The 15051-nt window shown below is 56.6% G+C and overlaps 2 protein-coding genes across 4 annotated transcripts in view; one reads left to right on the plus strand and one right to left on the minus strand.

The window, feature by feature from the left end:
* LOC310647593 (uncharacterized protein) overlaps positions 1 to 15051 on the minus strand; it is a 117272-nt gene that overhangs the window by 14294 nt on the left and 87927 nt on the right. The window lies entirely within an intron of this gene.
* ENTPD2 (ectonucleoside triphosphate diphosphohydrolase 2) lies at positions 932 to 13609 on the plus strand. Of its 3 annotated transcripts, XM_083374972.1 has the most exons (9): positions 932 to 1083; positions 6150 to 6267; positions 7148 to 7298; positions 7541 to 7700; positions 11075 to 11302; positions 11408 to 11677; positions 12413 to 12532; positions 12880 to 13014; positions 13208 to 13609. In XM_083374972.1, exons 1-9 carry the CDS (start codon positions 967 to 969, stop codon positions 13409 to 13411), a joined length of 1503 nt encoding a protein of 500 aa, XP_083231098.1. In that variant the 5' UTR covers positions 932 to 966; the 3' UTR covers positions 13412 to 13609. The 3 variants fall into 3 exon arrangements, with proteins under 3 accessions (XP_083231098.1, XP_083231097.1, XP_083231099.1); XM_083374971.1 differs by having other exon boundaries at positions 12880 to 13609; XM_083374973.1 differs by lacking the exons at positions 6150 to 6267; positions 7148 to 7298; positions 7541 to 7700 and having other exon boundaries at positions 941 to 1083; positions 12880 to 13609.

Consider the following 15051-nt stretch of genomic DNA (forward strand, 5'->3'; position numbering starts at 1 on the left):
AAGTCACTCTGTCTCGGAGCCTCCTCGGAGGGCACTCTCAAGTGCCTGGAAAGAACTCCCAGGGCCAAGGAGTCTTCTGCATCTGGGAAGGACTCAAACGGGTCCGTAACTGGGAAGCAGGCATCTCTGAGAGGGACTTCCAGCAGGAGCCTAGTGGAAGGTTTAGCTGCTTGTCACTGGGTTGGCTCAGCCGCAAGTGGGCAGGCGCAGAAGCAGCCAGGCCCTTTGCCAACCTTCCCTCGGAGGACTTCAAAGCCATCCCGAGAGGCGCTTTCTCAAGACTGTGGCTGCGGTTTGCCCCCCCCACCCCCCCACTTTTCAGCTTGCTTTGTTCCTGAAGTTGTTCCTCCCTTCCAGAAGTCTTTCCTGAGGCTCTGGGAATCTCTGGTAGCCAAAGGCTTGTTTCAGGGGAAATTAAAAAAAAGGAAAGCTCGCGTCCAGCTCATTAGAGAGAAACAAATGGGAAAATGAGCTCAGCCCACCCTGGCCCACCCTTTTCCCCAGGGGGCAGGGGCTGAGGGTGCAAACGAGGGGCGGAAGACCTGGCAGCTGCATTCACACGATAGCTAAACTTGGTTAGGGCGAAGGTGCGGACAGCTGACCTTGCGGTGCCAAGTCCAAAGGTGGTTAACCTCTGGCGGTTCGGATTGCCTTGCCGCTCCCTCTCTCGGTGATGCTCAGCCCTGGGGAAGTTCCGCGTGGAACTTCCTCAGAGCTGCGGTTTCCAAGGGGGAAGAGGGAGCCTCTCCACGCTTCCTCCTCCTCCTCCTCCCGGAGGCAGATTGGGCAACTCGGCTTCTCGGAGGAGGCGGGAGGCTCACCTGCCTCCCCGCCCGGGTCAGCCCTTCCCCGGGCCGCCGAGGAGGCGGCGCTTCGGGGCTCTCGCGGTCGCTCTCGGCTCCGGCGCGGCAGCGGAGCAGGAGCAGGAGCAGGAGCAGGAGCAGGAGCAGGGCGAGCGGCGGCAGCATGAGCTCCAGGAAGGCGGTGGTGGCGGCGCTGGGCGCGCTGTGCCTGGTGGCCGTGGCGGGGCTCGTCCTGCTCTGCGCGCCCACCGAGGACCTGCGGGACCCGCCCGCCTTCAAGGTAAGCGCCGGCCCCCAGATCTGGGCAGGGGCTCCCGGCCGCGACCCCTGCGCCCACCGCCCGCCAGCCGGGAGCCTCTCCGCGCCGGGAGCTGCGGGCAGGGGCGCGCGCGGAGGCCCGGGGCGCCGGGGCCGAGCGGGTCCCTCTGGGCGGTGCCGAAAGCCCCCCCGCCGCCGCTGGGCAGGGCGGCTTCCCCCTTTCGCCTCGGGGCTGCTGCCCTGCCCCGCCCGGCGAAGAAGGCTCTCTGCCTCTCGGGGCCCGGAGCCCGCGGGGGGGGTCGGCTCCCTGCTGTTTTCTGAAGCAGTTGGACTGGCAGAAGTGGGGGGCTGCGGGCGTCTATCGGAGGAAGCAGAAGGAGGAGCGGAGGAGGGGATCTTTCGGGGGGTCTGGCGAGCATCTCCAGGGGGCTCCCGAGTTTTCTATTCCGGCAAGGGGGGCGGAGGAGCCGCGAGAGGGCTTGGCCCTCGGTGGTCCCTCGCAGCCTCGGAGGGGCTGGGCTCCCGCCAGCTTTCCTGCTGAGCTCACCGCAATGGAATGAGACCTGGGGAGGGAAGGCGCGCTGGATCCCGCTGCCCCAGCAGGGAAAGGGTGTCCGGGGCAACCGAAACCAGAATGCTGGGCCAGATTGTGCCTTTCCTCGGCGCCCACAGGCAGCCCATCAGGCTGTTTGCTCCAGATAGACTTCTCTGGGACTGGGAGTTCCGCTGGTGAGAGAGAGAGAGAAGCCTTCGGAGCCCCGGACGATTTTGCAGAATTAAATAAGTGGAGGCAGCCTCCAAGCTAAACTTTCAGCAGTGGGAAACCTCCGGTGGAGAGGGAGGAGGGAGGGGCCCCACCTTTCTTCCCCTGAGAATTCCCTAATTTTCAAAATGCTAACTGGCAAAGCGCGCGCGCGCACACACACACACACACACACACACACACACCCGCACAACTCCTTTCCTTAAATTTTCTATCCTAGACTTTTCCCAGGCCTTTGCCAACTGGGCTGATAGGAATTGTAGTGCAACGTGACTCTGGAATGTTACTCTGGTCTTTTGGCACTCATTTTCCGCACAGCGTCCTCCATCTGGACTGCATCCTTGTTTTTTGTAAACGTGCTTTGCCTCCGCAGTCCATCTAGTATGGCAGCCTTTCCCAGTGGAATTCTGGGAGAGCCGAAGCAGGCTTGGCCGCCAAAGGGGGCATCCCAAGTGGGGCAGATGGGCGGCTGGGTTCCTACAGCAGAAGAGGGTGAATGCCAGGAAGACGTCGCCAAACCGGTTTGTGGTTTGTGTCTCTCGGGTTGCCTGCATGGATCAACTGGCTGCTTCGGCTGCTTCGTGGTTCTTTTTCTGGTGCCCCCACCCATGTGCTCTGCATCGGGCGGTTTGGCCCTGGGACAAGAGAACAAAAAAGCTGCTTTATGAAAATTCAGACTAAAAGAAAGTCCCCTGGGGGATTCAGCTCCCGAGTTGGAGAGTGGAGGGGAGGAAAGGCTTAAGCACCATCCTCTTCCTATCTGGTTATTTTGGGGGGAAGCCTAAGGAACTCTCCCTGCAGTTCCCTGGCTTCAGAAATGGGCTGCTTTGAATTCTGAGGTTTCAATGAGTTACTTCTCCTCGGCCATGTAAGAAGGGAAACCTCCATGCCCTGCAGCAGTCTACCTGAGTATTAAAGGCTGTGGGAAAAGCAACCTGCTTGTGGACTTTGAAGGGGGGGAGGGTCACTCGGATGCTGGGTTAGCCCAGAGGCCACCGCTGGAGCTGGTTCCTTCCCTTCAGAAGCCCTTCAGTCTCTTGGGAAAGCTGATGGCCCAGGACTTTAGGGGGGTCGTTGCTGGTGACCTGGCCTGCTTGGTTGTAATTTATCCAGAATTTAAGGATTTATCCCGGTTGGCCAAAGAGCAGATATACCTTCCTTGTCCTCCGGCTTTAGATTTCACTCACTCACACACACACACACACACACACACACACACACACACACGCACGCACACACCAAGGTGCCAAGTGTGATTTCATGGCCTGCCTCCACCGATAAGGTCTGGAAGGAGACAATGAGTGAGCCTGACATTGTATCCCCCATGTTTTAAAGAAAATGTACTTAATGGATTCCTTTCTTGACTGGAATGCTGGAGAGAGGATTAGGAATTTAGCTGGGGATGGGGGGGTGGGCACAAGATGGGCAACCCAGGATCAGACTCCTTGGCGTCTCAAGGGACAGCCCTTTCCTTCTCTGGCTCCAAACTCAGAAGGCTGGTCTTGCAAAGTGCCACCAAGCCGTTGGGGGGGGGGGCTGAGTGATGGTCCTGATGTGCCCCTCCCTCAGGGTAGCTGACGGGCAGAGACCTTTGCCCCACCCCCCGCCAGGGAAGCCAGCAGGGCTCTGCATCTGTCCTGGCACAGCTGCCCACTTCGAGAGCCCTCTCCCTGGAGAACTGGTCCAAGGCCAGCTCTGCTTGCTTGGAGTGGTTTTAATTGGCCATTCCTCCTGGGATCATCACCAGAGTAACTGCTAGGGAACACAAATATTGCAGAAGTATGAAGTCTCTGGCAACCCCCCCAGTAAGGATCCTCACCCTGGAGGCCTGAACAGTGGAGTTACTCGGAATGAAAGCAGTGAAGGAGTTTGCATTACCTTACATGAGGGTCCCTGGCACTGACCCAAGAGTTTTATGAGGGTGGTGGTGAAAATGGAGGAGGAGGAGGAGGAGGAGGAGGAGGAATCCTGAGCTCCCTCTTTGTAGAGGCCACTAGCCTGCTGTTGAGACTGCCAGGACAGAAAACACACACTCCCCCTCTTGGGTGCGCATTGACTTCTCTTGTTTTATCTTCTGAGGGAAGAATGTTCTCCTTCGGAATCCAGGGAGGGCCGGCTGAGCTGAGGTGGGGGAGGACCGTCTCCCATCTACCCAGCATTGGGTGGTACATTTCCCCCTTCAAGGATGAGGCTCCCCAGGTGCCCGGGTGGGGGCAGGAGGCAGACCCTCACTGGGTGACCTCCAGCTGGCGGCTTCCGGCTTCCACACGTGCAGTTTCTCTTCCATGTACCAGCTTCCCCGATGGCGAAGCGCTCCAGAACCGGCCACCTGCTGATGCTGCTGCGTGTCTCAGGCAAAAGCTTGCCGCCAACTCAGTGCCATTTCCGCGACAGAGAAGTGAAATTGGTGGGTGGGAGGAGGTGACTCAGTCCCTGCCTGCATTTGGGGCTTGAATTGCAGGGCTCTGCAATTATAATAAATTGCGATACTCAGTTATTTCCTCTAGCCTGGATTGCTTTGATTCACTAATGGCCAAATAATTGAGGCAATCTGGAAGGGCCGCAGTGCCTTGAGCCCCAGATTCTTCTGTTCCAACCTCTGCGTGGTTCCCCACCCAAATCTGGCTAATCTCGGCTGTGGAGGCTGTGAAGGGAAGGGAGAAGACTTGGCTGCCATAAGGCAGCAGTTGAGAAACGCTTTGCAGAATAGGTGGGCTCCATGCATTGCTAGCAAAGCGTCTCCAGGGGAATTAAACGCCAAAGGGGGTGAGTGGCAGAGTGCAGGATCCACGGATTATTGTCAGACCAGCAGAAAACGCAACTTACTGGCCTCTTTGGGCTGGGAATGGCCAAGGGTTGTGGGAAAACACGTATGGGTGTAAGGATTGGGGTCCAAGGAATGTAACTGACATCCAGATTTAGAAGACCAAAGAGGCTAGTTCCTCCTTCCTCCGTACTGAGCTAATCTGCTCAGGAAGGGACCAAGATAGGAATCCCAGCCCCAGCTCCAGCCCCCCACCACATTCCTCTCTTTCAAAACCTCTCAGAAGGTTGTCAGGCGTTCCAATTCTTAGCCTGGAATGCATCCTTCTAAACTACAGATCAACCGGAGCAGCTTGGGGGCCAGGGGGTCGCTCTCCCTGAGGCTTTGGGGCTGGAACGGCCGGGCCTTGGGGCTGGGCTCTAGCAGGTCAGTCTAGTTTGGGATTCAAGGCTCCCTGGGTTAAGCAGGGGGGGGGGTGTGCCAGGCAGGGAAGGTGACCAACTGGCTATCCAGGGTGCAGAGATGGGGAGGGGACCAGCCAAGAGCAGTTTTTGGAGAAGCTGCCCCACAGTGAGAAACTGGGAGAAACTCCTCAGGCTTCAAGGACGGGAGAGGATCCTGGCTGCAGAAAACGAAGTCTGCCTAGGAAGAGAGAGGGTCAGGCGGGGGGGGGGGTGGGGTGGGGTGGAGCTTGGCTGGACCCTCCAAGGGCAGCAGGGCCTGCCAATCACAGTGGCAGACCCAAAAGAGGTGAGAGCAAACAGGAGAGTCTAAAGAACGGAAATACGGCAGCCTTTGGAGCACGACGCCTTTGCTCATTGGTCTCGATGCTGCAGAGCGACCTGGGGGTCCCTAACTCTTTATGAAGTCTGGAGGGGTCTTCCAGTCTGGGGCAGAGGAGAGCGAGGCACCCCCCTCCCCAGGAAGCCTCCTTGCCGGAAGCCGAAGACGCTGCCTTGTGGGGTCGATTTTGATTTGTTGCCTCTGGATGGAGCTCTCCGAGGACTCATCAGGTTGTTGCTTGTAGCACACGACTCCGTCCCGAGTTGTGCCCCACCAATTTCCCCACCTGGAACTGTAAATAATTGGGAGGCTTGAAACAATATTTAGCCTTCGCTCTGCCAGATTCTGACTAAGGCGGGTTTCCTGTGTGTATCTCTAGGCTACTACGTGTGTACTGTAGATAGTGGAAGTTCAGCCAGTGGTTGTTTGGTTCCACACAGGCAGCAAAAGCCAAAATCGTAAAAGCCTCCTTTGCCTGCCCTCCCCTCCCCCCCAGGCAGGTGGGAAGAGACCCTGCTGCAAAAGGACCGGGCAGGGTTGGCCCTGGGGGGGGGAAGATGGGGTGCCCAAGAGTTCCCCGGATGAGGAGATTTTGTGCCCTAATCCTGAGGCTGCCCCCGAATGGCTGTGCAGGAGAAGGGGGGGGCTCACCTGCGCTCGAGAGAAGCCATCTTGTATCCCAACTTCTGTCTGTCCAGGGTGTCTTCAGCCAAACTGGGGGGGCCTCACTGGTGTTTCTGTCACCCCCTTTTCCCCTCCTCTTCCTCCTCCTGTTCAGTATGGGATAGTCTTGGATGCGGGCTCTTCCCACACGACCATGTTTGTTTACAAATGGCCGTCCGACAAGGAGAACGAGACCGGGATTGTCAGCCAGCACAGCGAGTGCCACGTGAAGGGTAAGCAGAATCCGGGCTCTGCATCCCCTGCCCCCTCCCTTTGTTGATTGCGGGAGGGGGCCGTTTGTCCTTCTGGGAAAAGGGGTGGGCGGTTGGAGTCCCCGAAATGTTGCCGAAAGCCCTGGACGGGCCTTGCTTCATCCCACACCCAGAGAGGCTTTCCCTTCCTCTCCCCGGTCTGGAGCCCCTTCTTGGCCTGCCGCAACCTGGGGGGCATCCAGGTCGGGGGCAGGCCTGGAAGAGCCCACCTGGGCACTCTTGTCGAGGAGCAGAGGGCCTGCGTGGCTCTGTGCCCGGGGCAGCCGAAGTTCAGGGGGACTTAGAGCTGTCAGGAGCCTGGCTGCCAACTGAGGTTTCCATTCTGCACTTTGTGCATTGGGGCTGGCAGAACAAGGGAGTATCCCGCCCTTCTTTTGTTCCCCGTGGGCATCAGACAAAGGGCTGGTTTAAGGCCACCGGAAAGGAAGATTTGTGGGTCCCTCTGGGAGGAAGGAGTGCTTGGGCACGGCCTGGCAGGGGGCCAGGGACTCCTCAGAGGGCATGTGAGGGCATTAGCTGTCCCAGCTGGGGGTCATGCCAAGGCCTGGACCCAGTGCCATCCTGGCTCTTTGTTTGGGCAGCTGGCAAGGGTTGAGGGGAGAGCCTATGCAGCAGAGCAGTCTTGCCCAGCCTGGCCTTTTCCAGATGTTTGGGACTGAATTCCCACATCTGGAAAGCAGGAGAAGGCAGTGCCAGAAAAAAAAAACTGTGTTTGACTCCGCTCCCTTCTATGCCTGGCAAGAAGCTCCCCCCCCCGCCCCATTGGGCAAGCCGGGCAGGTCCACCCTCGCCCCGGAGGGGGATCCCGCTGGCCAGGGACTCAGGCCGATGGGTCTTGCAGGGGACGGCATCTCCAAGTATTCCACGAACCCACCGGCAGCCGGGGAAAGCTTGATAGCCTGCCTTGACCAGGCCCTGGAGAACGTACCGAAGGCGAGGCACGCCATCACGCCCCTCTACCTGGGCGCCACGGCTGGCATGCGGCTGCTGAAGTAAGTCTTGGTTGGCTTCCAGCCCCAACGGGGAGACCCCATTTCCCGGGCTCAGCGGGGCTGACTTTGGCCATCCTGTCCCCTTCTCAAGCCTGCTAATGTACTGGTGGCCACTTGGCTGCTGCAATTTGTCCTGTCCATTCTTCTTTTGGGGCAGAAGCCATTCAACTGAGTTATCCCTGGTTCAAGCCATCAAGCGTTTCATTTTGTGTGTGTGTGTGTGTGTGTGTGTGTGTGTGTAGCATTTCTGACCCCGAGGCTTCAGGCAGCATCCTTGCAGCTGTGACCTCCACATTGAAGAAATACCCCTTTGACTTCCGGGGAGCCAGGATTCTGAGTGGGGAGGATGAAGGCTTATTCGGGTGGGTCACCGCTAACTACCTCCTGGAGAACTTCGTAAAGGTAGAACCAACCGGCTTCTCGCCTGTCCTATGCCTTGCCTTTAATCGGGGTGGGGGTGGGGGGGTGTCTCTGCAAAATGGAAAGTCTCTTGTTTACTGTTCTTCCTCCGGGTCCTGTGTGATTGGCTGGTCTTGCTCTGACGTCACCGCAAGATGGCAGCCTGATTGGCCACTGGTTTAGCTTCGTGATGTCACAGAAGTTTAAGTTTAAGTTTATTGGATTTATATACCGCCCTTTTCCCGTGGGACTCAGGGCGGTTTACAAGGTATTTAAAAACGTTAATACAATACAAAAGTTAAAAACAATTAAAAATAATTAAATGTGATCCCTGAAAAATATAAAACCCCAATTAAAAACTCTCAGCCTGGGCCGGAGAGCTCAAAGAGCCAGGTCTTCAGGTCCCGGCGGAATGAACGAAGGTCGGGGGGGCAGTCCTAAGCTCCACGGGCAGCTGGTTCCAAACGGCCGGCGCACCCACAGAGAAGGCCCTCCCCTGGGTGTTGTCCGCCGGCAGTCTTTTACCGGCGGCACCCTGAGGAGGCCCTCCCTGTGGGAGCGCACAGGACAAAGGGAACTGGATGCCTGCAGAAGGTGTTCCCTCAAATATTTATTTTTTAATATCCCGGACCCAAGCCATTTATATTTACATTTACATTTACATTTATTGGATTTCTATACTGCCCTTCTCCCTAGGGACTCAGGGCGGTTCACAGGGCATATATAAATAGGTATACAAAAATTAAAAGAGAATTAAACCATGCCCAATTAAAAAACAGCAATAATAAAATAATAAAACCAATTAAAAAAACCCATATTCCCCTTCAGGCCAGACCAGCTAACTCAAACAAGTGGGTCTTCAACCCGCGACGGAAGGATCGGAGGTCCGATGCCATCCGGAGCTCAACCGGCAGTTGGTTCCATAGTGCCGGGGCACCCACAGAGAAGGCCCTCCCCCTGGGGGCCACCAGTCGACATTCCCTGACCGGAGGCACCCTGAGGAGGCCCTCTCTGTGGGCACGCACAGGGCGGAGGGGAGTTGACGCCGGCAGCAGGTGGTCCTCGAGGTATCTCGGACCCATGCCATGTAAGGACTTAAAGATCATAACCAAGACCTTGAACCTCACCCGGAAGACAACTGGTAACCAATGCAGCTCGCGGAGCAAAGGTGTAACATGGGAGTACCGGGAAACTCCCAAGACAACTCTCGCGGCCGCATTCTGTACCAGTTGGAGCCTCCGAGTGGTCTTCAAGGGAAGCCCCATGTAGAGAGCATTACAGTAGTCTAGGCGAGAGGTCACGAGCGCATGAGTGACCGTACACAGGGCATCCCGGTCCAGATAGGGCCGCAACTGGCGCACCAGGCGAACCTGGGCGAAAGCCCCCCTAGTCACGGCTACTATATGGTCTTCCAGGGTAAGTCGTGAATCTAGGAGGACTCCCAAGTTGCGAGCCCTATCCACGGGGGGGTAAGAGCTCACCCCCCATAGAAAGCGATGGAACATTTTGAATGTCCTGGGATGCCGGAATGTACAGCCACTCAGTCTTGTCAGGGTTGAGTTGACGTCTGTTCCTCCCCATCCAGACCCGAACCGCCTCCAGGCAACGGGACATCACAGCGAGGGCATCACTGGGGTGGTTTGGGGTCGAAATGAAAAGTTGGGTATCATCAGCATATTGATGATACCCAACTCCAAAACCACGAATGATCTCACCCAGCGGTTTCATGTAGATGTTGAACAGGAGAGGCGAGAGAACCGACCCCTGAGGAACTCCACAAACGAGAGACCTAGGGGCCGATCTCTGCCCCCCTGCCAACACCGACTGCGAGCGTCCCAGGAGATAGGAGGAGAACCACTGAAGAACTGTGCCTCCCACTCCCAATCCCCTGAGACGCCGCAGCAAGATACCATGGTCGATGGTATCGAAAGCCGCTGAGAGATCTAATAGGACTAGGACAGAGGAATATCCCCTATCCCGAGCCCTCCAGAGATCATTCACCAGAGCGACCAATGCCGTCTCCGTGCTGTACCCGGGCCTGAAACCCGATTGGTAGGGGTCCAAATAATCCGCTTCATCCAGGACCAGAGGGAGCTGATGCGCCACCACACTCTCAACAACCTTCGCAAGAAAGCGAAGGTTGGAGACTGGACGAAAGTTGTTCAATACAGCTGGGTCCAAGGCAGGCTTCTTGAGGAGAGGTCTCACCACCGCCTCCTTCAAGGCGGTGGGGAAATAACCCTCACTCAAAGAAGCAGATATAACCGCCTGGAGCCAGCCTCGTGTCCTCTCCTTAGCTGCATAAACCAGCCAGGAAGGGCACGGGTCCAATAAACCATGTGGTGGAGCTCAGCCTCCCCATAATCCTGTCCACTTCATCAGGGGTCACAGAATCAAACTCCTCCCAGATAACATTGACAAGACCGCCCGTGTCCTGATCGTCAGACTCTGCCCAGCTGGAGTCCAAACCGGTCCGAATCCGAGCGATTTTATCCGACAGATGTTGACTAAATTCCTCGGCACGACCCTGCAAGGGATCCTCCCTCACCTCCTGATTAAGAAGTGAGCGAGTCACCCTAAACAGGGCGGCCGGGCGATTATCTGCGGACGCGATGAGGGTGGAGAAGTAATTGCACCTCGCCACCCTCATCGCTGCGAGATAAGACCTAATATAGGTTCTTAACCGCAACCGATCGGATTCGGATCGGCTGGACCTCCAGCAGCTCTCTAGGCCCCGTTTCCGACGCTTCATCTCCCGGAGCTCCACGGAGAACCATGGAGCTCGCTGGGATCTGCACCGGGTCAGGGGCCGCAAGGGTACAACCCGGTCAAGTGCCTCAGTGGCTGCCCTTTCCCAGGCTTCCACTAAGGCATCCGCCGAGTTGTGAGCAATGGAGGCAGGTGGGGACCCCAGCGCCGCTTGGAATCTATCAGGATCCATTAAGCGTCTGGGGCGGTACCATCTAATTGGCTCCGTACCCCCACGGCGGGGGGTGGCAAAACGGAAGACCAGCCGCAGGAGGTGATGATCGGTCCATGACAGGGGCATAATAAATGGAGAGCCCCCACCAAGATCATCCAACCACCGTCCAGATAAAAAAATCAGGTCATTTAGGGCTTTATAGGTCATCACCAGCACCTTGAATCTCACCCGGAGGGCAACCGGAAGCCAATGCAGCTCGCGGAGTAGAGGTGTTACATGGGAGTATCGGGAAACCCCCATCACAACTCGCGTGGCCGCATTCTGCACCAGTTGAAGCCTCCGAGTAACACCCCACCCCCCCATCGTTAACGATGGAATAGATTGGTTAACACGAGATGCCGAGATGCCGGTATGCACAGCCACTCAGAAGGCCTGCATTGTCTTCTCTTCCCAGTACGGGTGGATCGGGCGGTGGGTCCGTCCCAAGAAGAGCACAGTGGGGGCCATGGACCTGGGCGGCGCCTCCACCCAGATCACCTTCGAGACCACGGGGGCCGGCGAGAGCCCCGGCAACGAGGTGACACTGAAGCTGTATGGGCAACACTACAAAGTCTACACACACAGCTACCTCTGCTACGGCATGAATGAGGTCCTCAACAGGCTGATCTCCAAGGTGCTGAAGGTACGGCCTGGCAGGAGCCACCGGGGGGGGGGGAGGCGGTTTTGGTGCCAACATGCCCCCCTCTTCTGCTTAACCAGCCCCTTCCCTATATTTTTCCCTGCGGAGGCTAAAACTCACACCCTTGAACTGGACAACCCCTGCTGGCCAACGGGATTCAGACGCAGCTTCCTGATGGGCAGCCTCTACGGGTCGCCCTGCGTCAGCCCCGAGAAGCCCCCCAACTACTTCCCCACGGCCAGAGTGAACATGAGCGGCTCCGGAGACCCTGCCCAGTGCATGGCGCACGCGGAGACCCTCTTCCAGTTCACGGGCTGCACTTACTCCAGCTGCTCCTTTGACGGGGTCTTCCAGCCCCCCGTGGAGGGAAACTTTATCGTGAGTCTCGCTGAGGGTCGGGCCTGGGGGGTGCTGGGACGGCCGCTGCAGCTGAAGCAACGAAGTTGTGGGTGCTCCATCACGGGAGGGTTTCAAAAGGAGACTGGACAACCATTTCACCATGTCTGAAATGGTGTAGGTCTGATGCTTGAGCAGGGGGTTGGACTAGAAGAGCTCTGAAGGTCCCTTCCAACTCTCATTATTCTGTCAACTCTTGGCAAGGATGGAGCGCTAGTGCCCCCCTGTGGGAGGAGAGTGGCATGACACCCCTTTTCCGTTTGGGGCAGGGTGTGCTCTTAAGGGATTGATTGATTCCCTGCTTCGCTTCGCTTCCACCTGTGTCAGCTGGCGTGACTTTACAGTGTTTCTCTGTTTTTTTTTAAGTGACGTCTCCCTCAAATATGATTCATGCCTGTGGCAGCAATCCAGAAGTGGGGTGCCCTGTTGCTTTATGAATTCTTGTACCATTGCCAAAATTTCAGCTGCGATCCCCGCCCCCCTGCAATGGTCCTGGGAATGGACCGAATCACTTCATTTTTAAGAGATCTCAGATTGGGTCGGCAACTGCCACTCCTTCCCCTTCTGAAATAGAAGTGAACATACGTTATCCTATACATTTGACTGTCTGTTTAAAAATGTGTTGTATTGGCCCCATTGGTTAGTATCACTTAAGGATATTAAGTGGTATCTTAATATATCTCCTCCTCCTCCCTCTCCCCCTTTCTTCCCTTAAAGGCCTTCTCTGCATTCTTCCACACGGTGGATTTCCTCCGGTCAGTGATGAAAAGGCAGGTAGCCACACCAAATGACCTGAGAGATGGGGCGGAGGCCGTCTGCAGAACGCCGTGGAGTGAGGTGGGTTTGTCCCTTGGACTTTCCTTCACTGATGCCACCAGGGCCAAATTCAGCTTTGTGCAGCATGTAAACATCAGTAGTCCCCCCCCTCCCAAGAACGTACACCCAAAGTCCTTTTTAAGAAATGGGCTCGCACTCGAACTGAAGTGGGGAGTGCTGTGGTTTATGAGTAGGACAAGAGCTGGTAGCTTGGGGGGGGGGGTCGCCTGCCACCTCCAAACCAGGTCTACCTCACAAGTGAGAATTAAAGAGGGGAAGATGGGAGCATGGAGATTTCCTTCGAATCAAAGAAGGAAATGAATGTAATTCATACCTAAAAGGAGTGCCATTTCTTTCTGCCCCTCCAGCTGCTCACGAAGGCCCCAGAGCTGGAGCCCTATTTGCAGAACTACTGCTCGATGGCCACCTTCGTCTTGCTGCTCCTCACCCGGGGCTACTCCTTCAGCAACGCCACCTTCCCCAGCATATCTTTCCAGAAGAAGGCAAAGCTCTCCCGGGGGGCTTTGAGGGCGGGAAGCACGGAGGCCCAACAGGCCTGGGGAGGGCTGGGGTCCTGCAGTCGCTGTGGGTCTGCTGTGGGCCCTGAGAGCAGCTGCCGGCTCGGGGCACGCGAGCCGAGGCTCAGGACTGGATATGACGGAGCCTTTGTGCAATTGTGGGTTTTCCCTTTTGCAGGCCGGGGACACGACCATCGGCTGGGCGCTGGGCTACATGCTGAACCTCACCAACATGATCCCGGCGGAGGAGGCCGGCTTCCGGAAGGGCACCGGCTTCGGCCCCTGGGTGGGCCTCATCTTCCTCTTCGTCGCCATCCTCCTGGGCAGCTTAGTCAGCCTCTTCTGCCTGCTGAAGTCTCCCAAGGGGCACGGGGGCGTCTAGCCTCGTGTGGGGCACAGGATGCCCGTTCCCTTCTGCCCCGCCTTCCTTGGCCTCGCACCGGGAACGCCAGCATTTTGCCAAAACTCAGGAAAGAGGAAATTGGCAGCCCGCCCCCTTTCCTGCCTCCTTTTTCCCTCCTGGAGGTGCCACCATGAGGCCCCCACCTTCAAGGAAAAGGTGCCGCCATTGGCAAAGGAAGCATCTGGAGACCTCCAGGCCTTCCGTTCCTCCTGCTCCTTCTTAGACTCGGGAATTTCTAATTGGGGGGGGGCCATCCTAAACTCTTGACCCAACAAGACACTGCCCCCCCAGGGCAAACGGCCCTGAGAGGAATATCCTCACGCATCTCTTTAACTATGGACGTCAGGAGGTGAGGCCATCCCCGGGACCTTACTGCCTCTCAGCAGACACCAGCTGCCTTCAAAAACTGGGGTCCCCAAAAAGCAAATGGGCTTGTCCAAACAGTGTACCATGGAAAGTTTAATTGGGCCCAATTCCCACTGGACTCCAGTCCTTCACTGGGGGTGGGGGCGGGGGTGCTGCCATCACTTAGCCAAATTGGTCCAGATGAGCTTAAGACTTTGTGGTAGCCACGAGGATGTCTGAGCGTCATCCACAAGGGCGGGAATTATAGAAACTAATTGATATTGCTTGTAAATATAAACTCAGACAATACGCTATTTACCAAATATTAAGGTAATTGTTAAAAAAATAATAAAATATATTTTAAAAATGTACCTAAATACTGTCAGGCGCAATAATTAAATTCAGCGGAGAGATGCCCAAGTTAGACAATTCCTGCATAATCGTTGGGGCACAGAGGCTGCAAAACTGAAATTTCCTATTCTTTTACCTAGGAATAAATCACCCAGTAGTGACAGTCGTTTCCTGTCCCGCCCCAGTTATGGAATGTGCACGTGTGTAACTGTTTTTATTTTAATGGCAGACCGTTGTGTAATATAAAAAGCTACAGTATCCAGGATTTGGGGTTTGGGTTTACCTTGACAGTGCAACAATAATAAAGTCTCCCCTAGTTGGCTTCTGCAAAAAGAAATCTTTTCTGGATAGGCAGAAAAATGCCTCTAGAACCGCAAACCGGGGAGATAGGAAAGACGGGGATGCGACGTGTAGAATTTTTAAAGAAAACGAAGTTGCGAGGTTGCTGCTGTTGGCACCCTGTTCCCCACCTCCCGTTTTGATACTCCGTTCCCACCCGCGTGTTTCCTTCTGCTTTTATCGGGTGCTTTTGCGCGACCGGCCGTGGACTGTATTCCGCTTGTCTTCCGCGTAAAGAAAACAAAGCGACGTTTGCCTTAAAGAAATTCTAATAAAAGCTGGCTTAGCGGTCGACCCGGTCGATCCCTTTTACCGGGAAGCTTTTGACCTCTTCGGGGAACCACCACGCAGCGCCCGATGGTGCCCTGGCCGGTCCCGGTTCCTTCTGCCGCCGCAGCTGCGCCCTCCTGCGCCGCCCTTCTGGATCGCTGCGCCGGGCAGGGCCGGCCGGCTGCCAGCTCCGTCTCCGCGCAGGGCGGGATCGAAGCCCCCGTCGAGTCGGAGCTGCTCTCGGGCAGCGCGGGAACCGCGGGAACCGCCCCGCCGGAGCGCCCGGGGCCGAGGGGGGCGCGTGGGCGACCCCG

This window comes from Vipera ursinii, assembly GCF_947247035.1.
Source record: "Vipera ursinii genome assembly, chromosome: 16".
Classification (NCBI taxonomy): Eukaryota; Metazoa; Chordata; class Lepidosauria; order Squamata; family Viperidae; genus Vipera; species Vipera ursinii.